Genomic DNA, 14,654 nt, shown 5'->3' on the forward strand with positions numbered 1-14,654 from the left:
TCCAGCTGTTTGGAGAGGTAACCCAGGCTCACCTCCAAACCCATCACTCATTCTCAGCTGGCTGGTTATAACCCCATTTGTCTGCACAGGTTTCCCATCTGTGATTCTCTATTTCTTCTCCAGCTCAGGCATGGGACTGTGTTTGAACAACGCTCCTCCCAAGCAAGACTTCATCTACCCAACGGTGGCTCCCGGACAGGCCTATGACGCGGACGAGCAGTGCCGTTTCCAGTACGGAGTTAAATCTCGCCAGTGTAAATACGGGGTAGAGAGCCTTCCTGCTTTACTATCGGTTCTGAGGGGGCGGAGGGCTGGGCCGCGAAGGGCTTGGGCCATCGGGGCCGTTCTTCCACCTCCCACGAGGCTTTGCTGGCTTGCGTGAAACAAAAGCACTTTCCCCGTTAGCTTTGCTGTGAAAGGGCAGAAGGGGCCAGTCAGATCTGCGAAGGGCGAGCTCAGCTGAGCTCGGTTTCCATCCGCTCAGCTCTGGCGGAAGCAAACCACTCGCCCAATTCATCCGCTGCTTAGGGAGCACCATAGTCCTCGCTGGAGCGGTTGGCGGGTGATGGCTGGGGTTTGTTCACACTGGTAATTTTCGTCGTCGTTATTGGGAGCTGGCTGGAGAACTCCCTCACACACACGCGCAAATTAGGAGGAGAAACCCCTCCCGTGGGAATTCTTTCCTGGGGAAACGGACAGAGATACTTCACAGAGGATCGGTCTCTCTCAGATGAGACAGTCCCAATGGTGAAAGAGCTTTGGGACATTAAACCAGCCGTTGCCTTTCCCCAGAATGCCCCTCTGCCTCTTTCACACTCAGCCAATCAACTCAGGGGGAAGCTGCTGAAGCCAGGGAACGTCTGTTGTGGAAGGCCAGACTCCTCTGGAGGTGAACCGTATCCGCCACCAGGCCTGTCCCTGAAGTGCTGCCTGACATAACTGCTCCGTTCCCCACCTGCGCTGGGTCTGAACAGCCTGTCCGATTGGAACTTCAGCTGGAGGCCTGTGCACCAAAGAGTTAATAGCGGTATGTGAAAGGCCCAGCTTCCCAAAGAGTGCACAGAGAATCCACCTGAGTTGGAGACTGAACCCAGCAGGAAGGTGCTTTAGTAGCTTTGATGTCAGGCTGGAAGGGATGTATCTGGCCAAGTGCAAGCTGCATCACCCGTGAGCTAGTCGGGGGAAGCAGGCCTCACCCTAGATGGGGAAGAAGGTGGAGGGATTCAAAACTGATTCACTTCCAGCATGAAACGTAAAAGACTCAGACCATCCCAAGAGGAAGCAGGAAAGATGGGCCTGGTGCTGCCTTTCAGCCTGGGAATGTGGACTGGGCCTCCACGCCGATTCATGGAGGAGCGGTTTGCAGGTCTCCGAGGGCGCCGCACGATGGATCTGTTGGAGTTGGGGAGGCCACAGAGAAATGAGGAGGAAACTAAACTACAGTAAAATTACCATCTCTGCTCACCACTGGTGGGTCCATGGGGGGAGCCAAACTAGGGTTAGAAAAGAAAAACAGCCAGGAAGAAAAGAGAGTAAGACCAGATCTTGATCTCAGTTACACCAGTGTAAATCCAGAGGAAATCCACAGAAGCCAATGGAGTGACTCTGGATTGACACTCGTGTAACTGAGATCAGAGTCTGGCCCATCACTTGCTCTAGAGATGCACAAAGAGCCCCTCGGATGCATTTCACTTCCTGCAATTATGACCCAGAGAGCGATTCTCTAATGATGGCATCTCTGCATCCATCAGCAGCTCCCACCGCAGTTCACTCTGCTTACAAGGCAAAGTGAGTTTCTTTTTCATGGGCGGCCACCACCAGCTCATGGTGGGGATCTGATGGCCACGCTGGTTTCTCTCTGCTTCTAGCATCATCAGCAACCGACACGATTCTGAAATCGGAACTTAACTGGTCATTTGACCTGATGCTCAAGACAGAGGAGAATCTTGCTCACCCTCCTGCAGCCGTGTCGGCTCTGTGGGACTGGCAGGATTAAACCAGATGATTATCAATCAGCTCGGACTCATCGGGAGATCTCACTGGGGTCTGTAATCTAGCAGAGAAAGGCCGAACAAAAAACTGATGGCTGGAAGCTAAAGCCAGATTCAAACTAGAAATAAGGCCCACATTTCTAACAGTCAAGAAGAAACTACCAAGGGAGGAGGTCGATTCTCCATATCCTGAGGTCTTCAAGGCAAGACAGGAGGCTTTTCTGTAGATTCTGCTTTAGTCAAACACAAGTGACTGGGCTCAATGAAGTTGAGGTTGTTTGAAATGTTATGATCTGTGTTATACAGGAGAGCAAACTAGATAATCTAATGTTCCCTTCTGGCCTTAAAATGAATCCATGAACAAGGGCTGATTGTTATTGTATTTGCAAATGTGGAATGGAACCTTTCCAAGTTCACGCACCCATTCCCCAGCTCCCTTTTAGCTTATGTAGATGCATCCTGTGGGGGGGAAAAAAAGAAAAGCAAACACCTGCAGTATTCTAGAGTAATTGACCCAAAGTCTACAGCTGCCCCTAACCATGTGATGCCCGAGGACCTGCACATTCTTCTTCACCTTAATGAATTTGGGTAGAGTACTACCCAGAACAGTGACTATAGAAATGGTAAAAAACAAAACCACAAAAACAGGAGTCCTTGTGGCACTTTAGAGACTAACACATTTATTTGAGCATAAGCTTTCGTGGGCTAGAACCCACTTCATCACCTTCTTGTCAACGGTCTGTAATGGGCCACTCTCTTATCACTTCAAAAGTTATTTTTCCTCCCCTTGGTATCCTGCTGTTAATTGATTTATCTCGTTAGACTGACCTCACACTTGGTAAAGCAACCCACATCCTTTCATGTTTTTATACCTGCTCCTGTATTTTTTACTTCATACCTCTGATGAAGTGGGTTCTAGCCCACGAAAGCTTGTGCCCCAATAAATTTGTTAGTCTTTAAGGTGCCACAAGGACTCCTTGTGTTTTTTTTTTTTTTTTAACAGAAAGATTGTCTTCCAGTTCTGCCCTCTTTTGGTCTGTCTACACTGCACACTAAACCCGGGTCTATGGGACCTGTGCTTTTGTGTCCACACTGCATTGTAAACCTGGGTTTACAAATGCTGGAGCTGGGTCTCCCAGCTGTGCTAACATGTCCGTCCTGCATCACCCAGACCACCTAACTCGGGTCTGTGGCTCAACCCGCGTCCACATTGCAAAACGATAGGGCTTGGACCCAAGTCACAGTGAGACTCAGGTTCTGATCCACTTCCCTAGCAGGGTCCTAGGACGCAGGTCCTAAGTGCTGGGTGACCCAAGTTAGACTGATTGGTGTGGGGACCGAAGGGGGCCTTGGGATCAAACTGGAGTCAGCCTGGGCTTAGTGTGCAGTGTAGACAAACCCAGCGATGCCTGTGGAGCCTCTGCCCTTCAATGGGCTGCCCAGATGTATCTGGTAGAAGCTCATCAAGCAATTCTGTTGATGCACAAGAAGGAGCAGACTCCCTCTCCCATCCCTCTGTTGGCTCTGCAGGGTGAACAGGCATGAAGAGTGGTAGGCACATATCAATAAGCAGAGATGACTTCTCCTTCCTCTAATCAGGGGCAGTAGTGAGGTTAGTCGCTGGGGTTTGCCTAAGGGAGTTAGGCGCCTGCCTGCATCCCACTGAACCTCAGTGGGAATTGGGTGCCGGACGCCTTTACAGCCCTTTGAGACGCCCAGCCTCTAGGGTGTTGGGTCATTACTGCAAGATACTACGGTATTTCTTTGTCCTTAGTCCCCTCGTATGGTAACTCCAGTAACAATGGGATTAGCACCAGGGTCGGGTTCACGTCCTGCCCCCTTCGGCACCCATCAGGGGGATTCCCACGTGCTGAACGAGTTCATTTATCGTCCTGGGGTGTCGGCTCCTGTTCTGAGCGCTGCCTTCACAGGGGCCAAAGGGGATTTCCTCCTGACGCGCTCAGATGAGAGAGGAAGGCGTGATGAATGGCCTGTCACCTGACTGCAGGCTGGCGGCCTGCACGAGCGCGGTACTGTCTGCTCTTGCCGCTTTGGGAATGAGGGGGAGGCCAGAGGTTGGGAGGGTTTTGCCTCGTTCTCTATCAGCAGCACCGGTAGAGTTGCCAACTTTGGTCGGACACGTTCCTGGAGGTTTCATCAACCCTAAGCCCCGGGCCTGTAGTGCCGATGAGCTATAGCTTTCTTTGGCTGATTATAGCTAAGGCCTCAGCTCTCCTGCTCGGATCGCAGCCAGGCCTGGCTGAGAGCGTGATGTGCGTGCCGCCGGGTCCTCAATACCGCAAGCCCCGGGTCTCCGAAGAAGCCCTGACTCCAGTGCATATGGCACTGGATTCCGAATCCCATTGTCCCTGCATCTCTGGGGGAGGCCCAGCAGCCACCTTCCCTAGATCCTGAATCCCATTTGATCCTCCCTCTGTATCAGCCAGTGGCCTTCACTTCTCTGCTGCCAACCTCCTTCCAGCACCTGGTCAGTGCTAAGCGGGTCTGCCGCTCTAGTCATGCCACGTAGTGGCTAGAGCAAAGGACTCAGCTGGTAGGTGGCAGTGTTTTAAGAGGCCTTGCAATCCACGCCGTAAAGCCTTTATTCACTATTAGCATATCGGATATCCCTGCCCTGCCGAGGCTGGGTTAATGGAGGACCATGGCCCCTTTAGCTCCTGTTCTCACATCTCAGGCCGTTTCTACCATAATAAAAAAAAAACTATCATTTTCTTTTTAATACCCACACACCTAGATGAACTCCCCCCCCTCTCCCCAGGGAGTCACTTTCTGTGTAACGCTGAAAAGTTCAAATAGGCTGCTTCTAATACCAAAAGGGCCACCACAGAGATCCGGCAACCAACTCAGCCACCCTCCTTAGGTGCTGCGTTGCGGTTTGCAGGTGCTGAAGTCTGGATGTAGAAGATTGGGGGCCAGAGCAGGTTCCGAGACTTCTGCGTTTTCCAATTGAGCAGCTGTGACGGATTGGCAGAGTCTCTGTGACGGAACTGACTTTTGGGTGGGCTTTAAATGGACCGAGGGGAGAAAAGGCCCAGCCGAGGGGAGCTTTGCTCGCCCGCTGCCCATGAGGGGTCCTGGTGGGACTGGGCTTGAGAACCTGGAACTTGGATTGAGAGCTGCTTCGAAGGAGGAGTGGAATTTGAGGGCCGAGATGCACTCAGGGCAGGACCTGATGAGAGAGAAGGAGACTCTCTAAGCCAGCCTCCCTCTCCTCCAGTCCTGGTGCCAGTTCAGCACCTGGCATAACTGAGAGCCTCCTAAAGGCAGATCTAAAGTCTTCCAGCTGGAACGGTCCCCTAAGGACCGTTACACCATCTGGGGACAGTTGTAGTGCCGGTACACACACCCCCCTCTAGTGCACTTTCTGTGGTGTTTCGGGGAGCCAGGAGAAAAATGGCATAAACCATCGAAACCAGCTTGACATCTCTTGGGGATTCCCAGTTGCCCTGTAAACACAGATCTCCATCCACCTGGCACCAAGAGGCTGACAGGAGGGGCCAGGATCTGTTCCCTCGTATTCATAACTGAGACCAAGAGAAGGAGACATTCCCGCGAGCATCACCCAAGAAGGGAAGGACTGGGAGAAGGGGAAGGGCTGAACACACCGGGTTAGAATTGGACGTACCGGGTAATCCTGGGAGACACTTTTTCCGCGAGGGATCTTCTGTTAAAAATGGAGTTCGGATGCGCTGGGGGCACAGTTTGTTGCCTTAGTGCCACTTTGGTGCTTCCAACACAGGTGTCCAGCTTTGAAAACTCTGCTCCCGTGTCTCCGAATGGACAATGAATGGTGTCCAAAGAACCAGAAATATCCTCGGGCCAGATCCCAAGAGGGGCTGCACTCAGTGTGCATTGCGAGGGCTAAGCGCCTCTCCAGATATGATCCCGGTTTTGTATTTTCCCCACTGAAAATGTTTTCATTCCTAGAATGTCCCAGACCAGCTGGAGCTTCTCAAAGACACCAAAGTGCTGCTACTGCAACCCTAGCTGCTGCTCGCACAAGTGATTCCTAACCTTGGCTCTGTTTGTTTCTTTTTTCTTCCCCCCCCACCACCGATGACGTCTCTTTCCAGGAAGTCTGCAGTGAGTTATGGTGTCTGAGCAAAAGCAACCGCTGCATTACCAACAGCATACCGGCCGCTGAGGGGACCATATGCCAAACCAATACCATTGAAAAGGGGGTAAGGAAGCCCAGGGCACCAGCGTGAGTTGACACTGTGTGGTTGAAGCAATTTTCTGATGATTAGCATGATTACTGCTGCATTTGGTGAGTGTTTTGAAAGCACTGTGTGCCCACCCCTGCCTCTAGTGTCCCAGTGTGGAGGGGGTAGACCTGGAGATTAAGGCTGGAATCTACCAAGGAGCATCATTGAATTTCAATTCATTTTAGGTTTAAGTGAGAGACTCTATAACCCCCCACTCCAATGATGCCCAAAATCCAGCTGCAGGTAGGCCCTGTGGTGTAATGGATAGACGCAGGAGACGTGGGTTCTGTTCCCACCTCTGGCCTGCTGGGTGGTCTCAGGCAAGTCACTTATCTATGCCTCAGTTTCCCCTTCTGTAAAGCAAGGATAATGGCTTGTGCGGCACTTTGAAATCTACCGGATGAAAAGAGCTAGATAAAGCTCGGTGTTATTAACCCTTCACTTTTTCCGGTCAGCTGAAGCGTGGACCGTTTTGGCTGTGTGTGTTGCCATGACTATCTCTTTGGAAAGTGAGTTGTGATTTGGCAGCGTCCACGCCCCCTTCATGTTCGCTCAGAATTTCCACTGCTGATACTCGAGGGAGGAGATGTTTAAGGCTATTCACTGAGCACTAAGGTCAGTCTGTGAAATTGACGCTTGTTAGTCACGCTGCGTTGGTTAGCTGCATGCCACCCAATCGGGGAACAGGCTCAACATCACGTGACTAGCCAACCCAGCGTGAATTTCAGAGCTTGACTACTGAAGGCCTGGTTCTCCATTGCCCCGGACCTCGTGCAGCCAGAGTGACGTGGGTCACTAAAGCTGGCTGTTAATGACTAACGTGCCCTTTGCACAATGTACATGATGGAGAATCAGGCCCTGAACATTCACAATGAAATGAACGTGAGTTTTTCCAATGGGGGGAATTTGTTGCAAAGAAATTCAAGAATCCTTTCAAATCATTAATAGGTTTGAGAGTTTCAGGCAGAAGAAGAGGCAGAAATTGACAAGCGTGTTGTTCCTCAACTCAGCTGTAAATCAGATTGAAATGTATGAAACAGCATCTAGAACAGTAGTTCTCAAACTTTTGTCCTGGTGACCCCTTTCACATAGCAAGCCTCTGAGTGCGACCCCCCCCTTATAAATTAAAAACACTTTTTAATACTTTTAACACCATTATAAATGCTGGAGGCAAAGCAGGGTTTAGGGTGGAGGCTGACAGCTTGCGACCCCGCCATGTAATAACCTCGTGACCCCCTGAGGGGTTCCGACCCCCAGTTTGAGAACCTCGGATGTAGAAGCTGGGCATCCCTGCTGGTCAGGGCTCTCCACGCACCATGAGAAAATTTTCTACCCATGATTTTTTTTCTATTAATTTCTTCTTTTTTTTCCCTTTTCTACCAGTCATTAGTGATTGGCAGCTTTCTAAAGAGAGGCAATGTGTCTAGGAGTTAGAACACCCAGAACTCCGGGGTTCTATTCCCAGCCCTTGACATTGACTCACTGGCAAGTCACTTCACCCCGGGCAAGTCACTTCACCTCTGTATGCCTCAGTTTCTCCATCTGTGTTATGGGGATGATGGTACTGATCAACCTCACAAGATGGAATGTGAGGCTTAATGTATTCATGGTTATGAAGTGTTTTGAGGGTCTTTGGTTGATATAAGCGTCAACGGAATGTTGCTTTTTCAGAACCCCTGTTAGCTAAAGTTCCTGGTAATCCGGAGCTTGGATATCTCCCTCTTTGGTTTGCTTGCTGGGCCAGCCCCCCACCTTGAACGCCTTGCTAGATCTGCGCCTTCAGGTCTGCATTGGCTTTTCCCCTTTGGGCTGGTGGGGGAATAAGGATCAAATTGTAGGAAGCAGCAAAGCTGTTTTGGCTATCAGAGATTAGCCTGAAGGGGAAAGCGCCGCAGTTGCGTTCTAAGTGGTACATAAAGACTTCTCCTGCCTACTCTCTTGATTTACCAGCCCTCTGGGTTATGGCAACTCGGAGATTTCTGGGTAATCCAGCTTCGACTCTCTGTGGTTTTTTTCCAATGGACTGTCGTAGTTGCTCTCTGGGAATCGGTTCCTGTGGGGTGTCTGGTACCAAGAGCTGCTGCTGCTCACTCTTGGCCCCAGGGTCCAGGCCGTGCTACCCATGTTGCTCCTTGGCACCCTCTAGAGGCAGATCGCGGAAGAGCCGGGGAGGGAGACATGAGTCAGAGAAAAGAAGGGCATGACTCTGGGGTGTTGGAGCTGACATCGTCTTTGCCCCGTATGGCTGGGCAGGCTTCTTTCCTTCCTCCACCGCTGCTGATCACAATATGCGAGTGCTGGGATGAACCGGCCAGCTAGCCCTGGGCACGCGGAATGGATACATGGCCTCTGTCTGCCTCGGAGGCTGGATGCGGCCTGGGGCTGCCAATCCAAAAGCTCACGAACAGCAGTGGATCATGGCAGGAGGGTCAATCCGGGCCTCAACACCTGCACTGTTGCCCTCCCCCACCCCACCCCGGCAAGAGCGGAAATTGGGCCTCGCTTCCCTTTCCAAAGAGCTGACAAAATTCCAGAGCCCACCCTGCCACCCCCTAAAATGCACCTCGGAGGCCTCCCTGGCCAACCCATCCCTGCACCTCCACAAGCCGGCCTGGGCCCTGTGCTTGGTGTCCCAAAACGGGTCTCGCCTTGCTCCATCCTGGCCGTCCCCTGGGCCGTGCCGGCCTGACGCGGGGCGGGGAGCTGCCCGTGAGGAGCCCGTGTGCTCTCGGGCGCTGACGCTCTGTGTTTCCCCAGTGGTGCTACAAGAGGGAGTGCGTGCCCTTCGGTACGCGGCCAGAGGGAGTGGACGGCGCCTGGGGAGCCTGGTCCTCCTGGGGGGAGTGCAGCAGGACGTGCGGGGGAGGCGTATCGTCATCCATCCGCCACTGCGACAGCCCGCGGTAAGTGAACTGCTGGCGCCACCGAATGCAACCCTTCCCCTGGGGGGAGTACCCTGGATTGCTGCCCCGCCCTGCCACTGCTGTTTGCACTGGCGGGGAATGTAGCCGCCATGTGCCCAAGCAGCGTGATCCATCTCACTTAGCCCTCTCTCTCCCCTCTTGTTCTCTGTTGGAAGGCCGACCATCGGAGGGAAGTACTGCCTGGGCGAGCGGAAACGCTATCGGTCGTGTAACACCGATGTAAGTAGCAAAAGGGCTCTAAGGGGGATGGTGGACAGTGAGGTTGACATGGATCTGTGGTGGGAGATGGCAACAACCCAGGCCAAATCAATCGGGGGAAGGGTTACATCAGAAAGCAGGGAGAGGGTCGTGCCTCTCTGCATGGCTCGGGGGGGTCCTGGGTACCGTGCTGGCATCCACAGAACCAGAAATACACTGACAAGCTGGGGGCAGTGCGGAAAAGAGCCACGAAACGATCAGAGGGATTCAGTTGTGACTGAAGCTTGAAAGAGTGACGTGGCTAAGTGATGAGATGTCACGGCAACAGCTTACGCATACCTGCAGGACGGGCAAAGAGCTATTTGGTGTGGTCCATGGAGTGAAGAACCAGGAACCGGGGGTGAAATTAACGAAGGAGAATTTGAGGAGAACTCTCTGACTCTGAGATCATGCTGATGACTTTGTTGCAATAGCAGCTCCAAGCCCTGGTCAGGGATCACGGCCCCACTGGTCTAGGGACTGAAGGCAAACATAACAAAAAGTCCCTGCCCAAAATCTTCTATTAAACAGTGACGCAGTGTCCCAAGGGAAGGGGTGAAATGGCAAATGAGAGGCAAATGGAAAGTTAACCTAAAGCTAGACTAGAAGGCGTCTGGGAGAGGACAATCCTGCATCTTTCCCAAGGACAGTGACTGAATGGCCTAGCACAGAGGTTGTCAACCAGGGGTATGGGTACCCCTGGGGGTAGGCAGAGGTCTTCCAGGCAGTACATCAACTCATCTAGATATTTGCTTAGTTTTACAACAGGCTACATTAAAAAGCACTAGCGAAGCCAATACAAACTAAAATTTCATACAGACAATGACTTGTTTATACTGCTCTATATACTATCCACTGAAATGTAAGTACAATATTTATATTCCAATTGATTTATTTTATAATTATAGGGTAGAGATGAGAAAGTCAGCCATTTTTCAGCAATCGTGTGCTGTGACACTTGTGTATTTTTATATCTGATTGTGTGAGCAAGTCATTTGAAAGTGAGGTAAAACTTGGGGATACCCAAGACAAATCAGGCTCCTGTCTGGAAAGGTTGAGAGCCACTGGCTACAGCCTTTGCCCTCTCTAACATCTATGATTCTGGGATTTCGTTGCTGCCAACTCTCCGCTCCAAGCCTGTATCCCCAACCTTTGTAACTTTTATATTCCTTTGCAGGCTGCTAGTGATGTTAATGGCATTAGTCCAGTGGTTCTCTAACCTTTTATATTGGTGTCCCCTTTCACAAAGCAAGCCTCTGAGTGTGACCCCCCCTTATACACATTTTTATATTTAACATTATTTAAATGCTAAATTTATTACCCTATTTTTTTTTTAATGAATGTACCTTTTCTCTCCACTTTTAAATTAAGACTAAAACATATTTTTACTGAATTGTTGTTATAAGCATTAAAGGGTTTTTTTTAATAGTTATTGTTTAATACTGGGGGCATGAAGAAACTTTGCCAATATCACTTTTCCCAGCAGACTTAGCGCTCCATTGCCACCCTTACTTCTGCACTGCTGCTGGTGACAGCGCTGCCTTCATAATACCTAATAACCTAATAACCTTGCAATGCCAAGGGGCCGCGACCCCCAGTTTGAGAACCCCTGCATTAGTCGTTGAGAGCCTTCCCGTTGCCTTCAGTTGGCTACGTATCAAACCCCTGACGTGATTCACAAATGAATGGGATGCTTGAAGCAGGAGTCCCATCTGCAGACCCAGTGGTTGGGATCCAATGGCAGGTGCCATTGGCCTTCATGCTGCGCCTGGGTTTAGAAAGAAGATGCCCCTCCCATGCTACAGTTGGCCAGGGACATCACTGGCAGGGGTTATTGGCTTTCCCCTTGACGTGCCGAGCGTTGGCCATTGTTGGAAGCAAGATGCCCATGTGAAAGGACCGTGGCTCTACTCTGATACAGCAGTTCCTCCTTGTAGGGCTTATGCACGGTCACCCTGGCTCTCTGCTAGGCTCTAGGGAAGCCACTAATCTCACTTGAATCTGTGCCCCGCAGGACTGCCCTCCGGGTTCCCACGACTTCCGAGAGCTGCAGTGCGCCGAGTTCGACAACATCCCCTTCCGAGGGAAATACTACACCTGGAAGACGTACCGAGGAGGTGAGTGGCACAGGACTTGTTCGGCACTGGTCCTCTCGCTGCTTCACCAGCACATCTCTGGGCCTCAGGAGCTCTGGCAGCCCGAGTTGGAGCAGAGTCTTATTAATAGGAGGTTACTCACTCCTTCTGCAGGGATTTGCAACTTCATCAAATGTGCAGATTCGTCAAATTCACAGATTGGCAAATTTCGTCAAATCTGTCTTTCCATGGGTCGCCCGTTCGTGTGGCACCCCAGTCCCTTTTTAGGAGCTGTCTGCCTCCACGTTTAGAGTGACTCTTGCATGACAACTAGAAACACACTTCGCTGATTGAAGTCTTGTTCTCCTCCGACAGCTGACTGGAGACACCACCCAGCAGTTCTCCTGCTCTTGTTCGTGTTACTCTATGCAGCTGCTTTTTAAATTCCTAGCTATGCAGACAAAAATCCAACAGGAGAGGAGCTGTTTAGTTTATTTCTTTAGATCTGATTGTTCCTTAATTTCTGAGTGGTATAAACAAGAAGACCAGAGACAAAAACAGGAGTTGCTTAGTGACTGAAACCACTGCTCAATTTAGTTCACTACCCAGTCTCTGGCCTTGGCCCACACTTGATGGCGTAGCCGTAGAAGAAAAGTGAAATCCTCCCATAATTAGGGCTAGATGAATAATTGTTTTTTGTTTGTTTGGTGGCTGAACCAAAAAATTCGGGGGGGGGGGGGAGGTATTTTTGAGTCAGATGAAATGACCGTTTTTCAGCATTTTTTGTCAGAATGTAAAACCAGAAAAAAATTTGCTTTGCGTCGAATGAAAAAACAAAATATTCCATTTATGGGTGTGTTTTACCCTCCGGGGAGATTTTAAGATAAATGTAGCTTCATTTCTAAATGAGCTGTTGTTTCAAAATGAAAAGTTGAACCATTTTCTTTTGAAAAACATTGAAACGTTTTGACGTCGTCAGGATTTCACCCGCCCGCCCCTTGTTTTTTTTTTCTGGCCTAAACTATTCGACCGAAATTCGTGAACAGGTTGAGTTGACCTGAAGTTGTCATTTTCAGCAAATAAACTAGTCGCTGAAAATTTTTTGCCCACCTCTACCCATAATGCACCTAGCCTCACTCTCACGCCCAGATTTCACGTTTCAGTGCCTGGCATTTTAGTCTGTGCCCAGCCAATTGGGGAAGAGAGCGGAATCTACCCTCTGAGCTAGCTGGTTGCTAGCAGTGCCCCCTCTTCTCTTCGGGCAGTTCTAACGGGTCTTGTAGAAGTGAATGGCTAACAGGGAGGCGGGAGGGGGAGATCTGTGTGGCAGAAATCTTTTAATAATAAGAAAGAACAGTGCGTCTCCTTCATGTGCTTAATGAACTTGACTGGGGAACTCCTTTGCAGCTGTGTCAATAAGCTTACCTCTCCGGGGGGACCCTGCATCAGGAACAGATGTGCTGAGGCTGCAGGGGATGGATCAATAAAAATGTAATAAAATGGCAAAGCCGTAAGTCAGACAATGACCCCGTGGGATTCCACGGTGGAAAATGCAGTTGAAATACTTGCCTGGACCTCTTGCTCAGTCCCAGCTGAGAGAGAGGCGTGGCCTAGTGTCTGACTACGGGGCTTGGTGCAGCGCTCTATTGGCTGGTTGCACTTGGACTCCTGCATTCCAGTCCACCTCTCTGACCCTGATTTTCCTCTGTGACCTTGAGTAAGGCGCTTCCCTGCTCCTTGCCTCGGTTTCCCCATCTGAAAAATCAGACGATAAAACGCATCTTCCTCTGAGGAGGACACAAGACATCATAAGTTAATGTCTGCAAAGCACTGGGGAGTTGTCTCTTTTTAAAAACATCCTGGTTTTGCTTTTGGCCATGATGATAACTAATAATAATAATACTTTGCTCATATGCACCCTGCTCATGCAAAGCTCTTTGCAAAGACAAGTCAGTATCATTTGGGGAAAGCCAGGCACGCAGAAGGGAAATGATTTGCCTATGGTCATGCCAGCAGAAGTGGGAATAGAACCTAGGTACCCCAAATCCTAACCTAGTGTCCCAGCTACTGGCTAGCTTTTACCGAGGTATTCCCTCTACCTTGGGAATAGCTAGGGAGAACTGCGTACATTGTGAAAACGCTGTCTAGCTCCCAATACCAGAGAGCACGTTGAATGGTGACTGTTGTCAGTATTATTAGAGGAGACTCCTGACCACCAAAGTGCAAGAAAGGGAAACTGAGGACTGAGAGGCAAATGTTGACTGAGCCTCATGTGAAGGCCCCAGAGGTCAGTGGGGTCGGTGGCGCTAGCCGGACTATCACAGCTGTTTTGCGGAGGGGAATATCAGTGGCTGGTTTGAGGTGACCCTGCCAGCAATGGTGCCTGGCCGGTCAAATCCCCAGGGATCAAGGTAGCTCAGAGGGAGTGCTGCTGGGTGTCCTTTGGGAGGCGTGGGAAGTCTGCTGAAGACAATGGTGCTACCCTAGAGGGAACCTGCTACATGTCTGTTTGGAGGAGGGAGAGGTTGTCTCAGGCCATCCCATCTGCCACGTTGTTGTTTTCAGCTAATAAGAGACAGAATCAACCTTCCCAGATACAGGAGGCCGAGTGGCTTGTCCAGGTGCCTCCATTTGCATCTGATAGGTTTCTCCCCTCGCCCCATGTTGCAGCAAGACCCCGTACCGCAAAACCCTTTGCTCTGCTCATGCTTCAGAGGTGGCACCAGTTCCCTCAAAGCTTCCAAGGATCCGTCAGGGATTATGCTCTTCTCTCCTTATCTCCCACCCACCTCCCGCTCTTCTCTCCTGTGCTCCAGCCACTCCCTCCTGTCTGGCTGCTGGGCGGAGAGGGATTCAGTCCCCTTCTCTCTCCCAGGCATCAGTCCCACCCATGGGACATACTCCGCTCCGTCCTGGAGTCTTTCCTGAGTTCCCATAGTGCTCTCTGCTCCTTCAGCTGGTGCCACCTTGGGAGAGAGTTTCTGGCAGCTGCTGCCTCACCCTGCGGGGAAATCTGGTACCCTGCACCTGGTCAAGCCAACTCCAAGTGCCTCTGGCTCCTTATTCCCCCTTCCACTAGCCCCCTCAGAAAGGCTCCTGTCCAAGGTAACCAGCTTCAGCTCTCAGATCTGGGCCGGCTCCCACAGCAAGGGTCATCAAGATGTCCCCGTGTTCTTGCACCGGGATGCCACCTTTTCGCCA

At 50.9% G+C, this 14,654-nt stretch overlaps 1 protein-coding gene across 2 annotated transcripts in view; it reads left to right on the plus strand.

Moving 5' to 3' along the window:
- Window positions 1-14,654, plus strand: part of ADAMTS10 (ADAM metallopeptidase with thrombospondin type 1 motif 10) — a 101,246-nt gene that overhangs the window by 60,630 nt on the left and 25,962 nt on the right. Inside the window, exons 11-15 of one of the 2 annotated variants that reach the window (XM_054013284.1) lie at window positions 124-265; window positions 6,086-6,193; window positions 8,975-9,120; window positions 9,297-9,360; window positions 11,393-11,495. In XM_054013284.1, the coding sequence (XP_053869259.1) occupies window positions 124-265; window positions 6,086-6,193; window positions 8,975-9,120; window positions 9,297-9,360; window positions 11,393-11,495 (563 nt within the window). The remainder of the gene's footprint in view (window positions 1-123; window positions 266-6,085; window positions 6,194-8,974; window positions 9,121-9,296; window positions 9,361-11,392; window positions 11,496-14,654) is intronic. The other variant, XM_054013285.1, reaches the window with a different exon arrangement.

This window comes from Malaclemys terrapin, chromosome 24 (genome assembly GCF_027887155.1).
Source record: "Malaclemys terrapin pileata isolate rMalTer1 chromosome 24, rMalTer1.hap1, whole genome shotgun sequence".
Taxonomy (NCBI): Eukaryota; Metazoa; Chordata; order Testudines; family Emydidae; genus Malaclemys; species Malaclemys terrapin.